The sequence below is a fragment of the Leishmania braziliensis genome, chromosome 35, assembly GCF_000002845.2.
Source record: "Leishmania braziliensis MHOM/BR/75/M2904 complete genome, chromosome 35".
Taxonomy (NCBI): domain Eukaryota; phylum Euglenozoa; class Kinetoplastea; order Trypanosomatida; family Trypanosomatidae; genus Leishmania; species Leishmania braziliensis.
Genome location: NC_009326.2, coordinates 16940 through 23475, shown reverse-complemented (window position 1 = coordinate 23475; position 6536 = coordinate 16940). Strand labels below are relative to the sequence as shown.

The 6536-nt window shown below is 60.5% G+C and overlaps 2 protein-coding genes across 2 annotated transcripts; both read left to right on the top strand.

Moving 5' to 3' along the window:
* Positions 1 to 3047: 3047 nt before the first annotated feature.
* On the top strand, positions 3048 to 4322 carry LBRM_34_0060 (pyruvate kinase; the record flags this gene model as incomplete). The annotated part of the gene is made up of 1 exon (XM_001568071.1): positions 3048 to 4322. The coding sequence occupies one exon, from the start codon at positions 3048 to 3050 to the stop codon at positions 4320 to 4322; it is 1275 nt and encodes a 424-aa protein (XP_001568121.1).
* A 535-nt stretch (positions 4323 to 4857) lies between these two features.
* LBRM_34_0050 (putative histone H4) lies at positions 4858 to 5160 on the top strand (the record flags this gene model as incomplete). The annotated part of the gene is made up of 1 exon (XM_003723176.1): positions 4858 to 5160. The coding sequence occupies one exon, from the start codon at positions 4858 to 4860 to the stop codon at positions 5158 to 5160; it is 303 nt and encodes a 100-aa protein (XP_003723224.1).
* Between the last annotated feature and the right edge of the window lie 1376 nt (positions 5161 to 6536).

Genomic DNA, 6536 nt, shown 5'->3' with positions numbered 1-6536 from the left:
AANNNNACTGCCCTCCCCGTCTTGTGCCTTTCTGTCTTTTCGTTTTCGCGTGGCTCCCCCGCTGCTCCGTGCCGCTGTTGCGACCCGGAAGCCACGCCTCGCACGCAGTAATGCGGTAACGGCGTGTGAGGCTGAGGCGGCAGCAAAGCCGGCGGGACGCGCGCACTGCGGCACGGAGCGGGAGCTCAAGCGGCGACACGGGCGGGCGAAGGAGGAAGGCGTGAGCGCGCGCGACTGGGGGTGGGCGGGCGCGTGTGTTTGCGTGGCGTCCGCCGTGTGCGCTGCTGCTCTTCTTCGCGTGTGTGCGCGCACGTTTGTCCGGAATGAAATCGAATCGTTAAAAACGCACGTGCGTGTGCGGTAGTGGCGGCGGCGCGGGGTGGGGGGATGAGCGCGTGCGAGGGCCGCGGCACTGCACACGTCTCTTTCCCCACTGCCGCCTCGCTCGTGGGCGGGGCTCCGCCAGCAGCGGCGCCGTGTTGTTTTGCGATGGCGTGCGGGGCGCGCGGCCGCGTGTGCGTCTGTCCGTTTTTTCGGGAGTGTGTGCGCATGTTGGCACAGCTGTCCTTCTGCCGTGTTGTCGTCCTCGGCGTGCGTCATCGCCGGGCGCCCCCCCTCGTGCGCTCACAGGGCGGCATGGATAGTCATCGCTGACCCCGCGGCCCCAATGCCGTTCGCTCTTTTCTCTCCTTTGGGGCCTACCCGTTTCCGTTCAACCCCTTCATGCACCCGCCCCTTCCGGACCCCCCTTGGCATGGCCACTTCCACCGCCACAGCACTCGCCCTGTTAGGCGCACTCCGCATCTCTGCGTGTCTTTCTCTATTTTGCACGCACCCATCCACACTTCATTAACGCCACTACTGCTTGCCTCAGTAGGCGCCTCTCTCTCATCTCGTGCTTACCCCTGGCCCTGTAGTCTATCACCCTCCACCTCGCATCACCCCCTTAGCTCACCATGAAGCGCTCCGAGATCAACTAGGCCATACGCGAGGTCGAGGCGTTCGTCGCAGAGAACCACTTCAGTCCTCTGCCCTTCGCGAGGTTGGCACCAGAGGGCCGGAGGGCGAAGGGGCGCGAGCGTGACGACGTCCGCGATGGTATACGGGACTGGGGCATCACCGACATTGGACGCGACCACCCCCGCGAGCGCGGCCCCCTCGTCGCCATTCGCAAGGGCCACCAGGTCAAAGGCTGCCAAGTATCCGACGCTGTCTGCGGAGTAGCTGCTCATTGTGGAGGGCGGGGGGCAGCGCTGCCCTCACCACTTTCACTGGAAGAAGGTGGGGGGCCTCAGCGACCGCGGCGGCGGCGTGCCGGCCAAGAGGCTGATCAACAGTCTATCAGGGGAGTGAGGGGATCGACATCAAGGCCGAGCTGCCCGTGCACTGCGGCGGTGCCGAGAGGGTGTTTTCTGCCGGCCACCTGCACAAGCGGAGGCCTGGTGAGGACATCACGATGGCGCAGGGTCTTTACCACGAGCTGCGCGCCAAGACCAGCATCGGCAAGCCGCTTGTTTGCCCTCCCTCTGCACGGCTTACCGCTGATTCTTCTCGCTGTGTGTGTGCCTGTGTGCAACCCATCCTCTTATGCTCCTGCACTTGGTGGTGTTATGGCTGGGCGCGGTGTGGGCTTAGGCGTGTGTGCGCACCCGCTCGCGCGCCACCCGTTCTTGCGTACATGTTCTGCACCCCCCGCCTCAATGTCCCCAGCAAAGCACAACACACAAGCAACGCAGAAGGCAAGCAAGCACGCGTGTGTTTGCTTCCAAGGCTGCAGGGCGGTGGCGATGACACCCCTCCCCGTCTCGGTTGGCGCTCACTGCTGCCCCCACTCCCCCAACACGACAGGGGGGGGGCAAGGGGTCTAGCGTGTGTCTCTGTGTTTCTATTTCTCTCTTGCCTGCTCGTCGTCATACTCAGCATGACGACAACGCTGACACTGATCACCGAATACCGGGTGGACGCACCCACACACACACACACCCACAAAGGAACAAAGCGATCCAACCCTCGCGAAGCAGCCCATTATACACGACCACCCCGGTATACTCTTTCCTGCACCTCTTACAAGATGAGGCGAGCGGGGACTGCAGGACCAGAGGATGGCGGGGCGGGCGTGCAGCGAGGGGTGCTGCTGCTTTGATTCGAAATGACTGATGGCTTGCTGAAAAGACAGAGCTACGTTCTGTCTTCGTGTGCACTGTCATGCCATCCTCTCTCTCCCTGCCCCCCCCTCTTGGTCCCTGGCCCCTCCCTCTCCCTCCTTCCATCTCACTCGCGCTCAAGCATTGTGCACTTTGCGGTCTCTTCGATGATGGAGGCCGCCTCGGCGCGGCGTCAGGCCCCGGCACCCTCCGCTCTGTGTGGGGGAGCCGAGTAGCCCCCACCCCTGCCGATGCAGAGCCACGTCTGGCGGTGACAGGGTCAGGCACCTACGGCGCAGGGAGGTCGGAGCGGCGCATCGCCACTGGTGTCGCCGAGCAGGTCGTGGGTGGCGCTGCGTCGGAGCGTGGTGCGGCAGCGAACACGTCTGTGCTCCCCGTATGGTGGGCAGGGGCGTCAGCGCCACTGGAGTGTGTATTCCACTAGGCAATCGCTGAGTACAGGTGTGGGGGGTGCGCGCCGTCTCGACAGATGCTTCAGGTGGTTACCTGTATTATGGGAGTGCCTGTGAGGCGACCTGCGTTACAATGGTTGGGTAGAGCTTGATGTGTAGACCACACGCAAATGACTGATTCGGTGCGTTGCACTAGAGGGTGAGTACGGCGGCTTCGCACCAGGCGGTGGGCCTGTGACTGGTTGGCTGTGCGCTTTAGCTACTGTTGTATGGGGGGATGGGCATGCCCCCCAAATTGGTGAACTCACCCAAGAAACAGCTCTTAAGACCAATGTATCGTCCGCAGAGCCTTTACCTGCTATAGCTAGCCCATAACCTGACGCTCTCGATCTTCGAGCCGCTGGCGAACTACCGGGGGACCCGGATCGTGTGCACCATCGGCCCCAGCACGCAGAGCGTGGAGGCGCTGAAGGGGCTGATTGAGAGTGGCATGTCTGTTGCGCGCAAGAACTTCTCGCACGGGTCACACGAGTACCACCAGACGACGATCAACAACGTGCGCCAGGCCGCTGCGGAGCTCGGCGTGAATATCGCGATTGCGCTGGACACAAAGGGGCCAGAGATTCGGACGGGCCTGTTTGTTGGCGGTGTGGCTGTGATGGAGAAAGACGCGACGTGCTGCGTGACGACGGACCCTGCGTTTTCGGGCAAGGGCACCAAGGACAAGTTTTACATTGACTACGCGAACCTGCCGAAGGTGGTGAGCCCTGGCGGCTATATCTATATCGACGACGGCATCCTTATCTTGCAAGTGCAGAGCCACGAGGATGAGCAGACACTGAAGTGCACGGTGACGAACGCGTACACGATCTCTGACCGGCGCGGCGTGAACCTGCCGGGGTGTGACGTGGACCTGCCGGCTGTGTCGCCGAAGGACTGTGCGGACCTGCAGTTCGGCGTGGAGCAGGGCGTGGACATCATTTTCGCGTCGTTTATCCGGAGTGCGGAACAGGTGGTCGAGGTGCGGAAGGCGCTTGGAGCGAAGGGGGGCGACATCATGGTCATCTGCAAGATCGAGAACCACCAGGGCGTGCAGAACATCGACTCGATCATCGAGGAGAGCGACGGCATCATGGTTGCGCGCGGCGACCTCGGTGTTGAGATCCCAGCGGAGAAGGTGGTGGTCGCGCAGAAGATCTTGATCAGCAAGTGCAACGTTGCCGGCAAGCCGGTGATCTGTGCGACGCAGATGCTGGAGAGCATGACGTACAACCCCCGCCCAACGCGCGCGGAGGTGTCGGATGTTGCTAACGCCGTCTTCAACGGCGCGGATTGCGTGATGCTGTCTGGCGAGACGGCGAAGGGCAAGTATCCGAATGGTGTGGTCCAGTACATGGCGCGCATCTGTCTAGAGGCGCAGAGCGCCATTAACGAATACGTCTTCTTCAACAGCATCAAGAAGCTGCAGCCCATCCCGATGAGTGTGGAGGAGGCTGTTTGCAGCAGTGCCGTGAACTCCGTGTATGAGACCAAGGCGAAGGCATTGGCAGTGCTGAGCAACACGGGCCGCAGCGCTCGACTGGTGGCGAAGTACCGTCCGAACTGCCCGATTGTGTGTGTGACGACGCGTCTGCAGACGTGCCGCCAGTTGAACATCACGCAAGGCGTGGAGAGTGTCTTCTTTGACGCAGATAGGCTCGGGCACGATGAGGGCAAGGAGGATCGCGTGGCCACAGGTGTTGAATTCGCCAAGTCGAGGGACTAAAAGGGGTCTGGAAGGCTGGTGGCCGTTTTTGGCGTACCGGGGAAGAATGACGGCAACGCTGGTCTGTACACGATTCTCAAGGCCCCTGGGCGCTTTGTTGTGTGCCTTTTTACCCCTTCTCTGGATCCTTTCGCCGATGAGGTGACGCGCCGATGCTCTTTTCTTTCTTCTCGCTTATCGCGAGGACAATTGTGAGACGCACAGTCCGGCGCGTGGCATCAAAAGTCGTTAGACACACCACTGAGGTCTCCATTCACACAATGGTCTACAGAGTGAAAGAGGGTGCCATCGCTGCGTCTGGTGTTGGAGCAGCGTGACATTATCCGCGGCTGCCATCCCAACGTGCTGGCGGCGGTGACAGCAGCTTTGTAGTTTTTCATGTTGAACGCTTTCCTGATCCTTCATGCAGCATGTTGCCCACCGCCCGGCATCGAGCCTCAATTTCCCTCTTCGTCTCTCCTCCTCTCCGCCCCAATTGAGATTCGTCACGCTTCACAGCTTACACCGCTTTCATCTCTCCGCCAACACATCCAACATGGCCAAGGGCAAGCGCTCCGCTGACGCCAAGGGCAGCCAGAAGCGCCAGAAGAAGGTGCTGCGCGACAACATCCGCGGCATCACGCGCGGCTGCGTCCGCCGCATGGCGCGCCGTGGTGGCGTGAAGCGCATCTCGGGCGACCTCTACGAGGAGGTGCGCCGCGTGCTGAAGGCCTACGTGGAGGACATTGTGCGCTGCAGCACGGCCTACACCGAGTACGCGCGCAAGAAGACAGTGACGGCGGCCGATGTCGTAAACGCGCTGCGCAAGCGCGGCCACATCCTGTACGGTTACGCGTAAGTCAATCGTCACACCGTAGCTTTTGCTGAGCGCGTCTGCAACACACCCAATTATAGACTTCTTGTTTCTTTTTCCGCATCCTCCTTCCCTACTTCCCTTCCTCTCCGGCCTACCCTGCCGTGCCTCTTCTTTCTCCCACTCCCCCGCTTCAGCACCTCATCTCACCCCACAACAGGCGTCCTAGCTAAATATGCGTTCCTCTGTGAGCGTATTGGTATGAAGCTGTCCGAGACAGAAAGTAAAGTCAAATGCACGAAAGAGAGATGAAAAGTTCCACGAGCAACGATACGGATGGAGAGCCACAGGAAAAAGGACTGCAGACAGACCTAAAAGAATGTGCTCACCTCGACAGTGGCAACTGATGGTTATGGGCACTTGGACCCACCCACAAACCCTTTCTTAGCCTTTGCCTGTGTGTACACCCTCATCTTTCATGCAAATGAATAAAGGCGGAGTTTCGTACGCTCAGATGCTGCCTGCATCTTTTAGAAATACAGAGCCTGTTTCTCTCCCACATTCTCCTTCGTCTCACCTCCTCTCCCTTCCCCGAAGAGGGCCATGTATGCATGACGGCTCCGCCGCACAACAGGCTTTAACCCTCCCGCACGCACGAATCCAGACAGCAAGATATGCTTGCTTCCTACCTCACAGCTATAGCAACCCCTGTGTGGTGCGCCTCGGCTACTGCTTCCCGAAGCACGTCTGTCGTATGCGCGCCGCATGGCAGCTCGCCGTTGGCTCGTCCGCGCTGTGCTTGCGTCACCCACGCTTAATTTACACTTCCTACACGTTGGCGGCTGCAGATGACTGGGAAGCTTCCAGCGTTGACAAGGCTTTCCATTGACGGGATGCAACAGTGTGAGCTTTCCCTGCACACACTGGCCTGTGCTCGTCATTTGGAAAGCCTCTCGTTTGTCAGCGCACAGGTAGAGCAGCTTACGTGCTTCGGGCTCTGCCGAGCCCTCGTCGACGTGAGCTTTGTGCACTGTCGCGATTTACGCAGTCTCGCTCCACTGGCGGGAGCTGCACAATTGAGATTCATTTCTGTTGTAAGCAGTGGTGTGGAGAGTCTTGACGGGCTTGCCGACTGTCCGAACCTGGAAGAGGTGCGATTCACGGAGTGCGAAAGGCTGACCAGCTTGGCACCACGTGCAGGAGCACCGCGGCTGCAGACACTCGCCGCCACACAGTGCGCGGTGCGCAACATTGATGGGCTGTGCACGTATCCACACTGGGAAAGTGTGGATTTCAGCTGGTGCGTTCAGCTCCTGAACCCTTGCATCGCTGTCAAGGTCACCATGCCTGCGGAGCATCACGCGGCGTGGGACGGCGTTCCTTTGATTCCCGGGCCTGGGGTTTTTGGCCTTGCTCTCCGT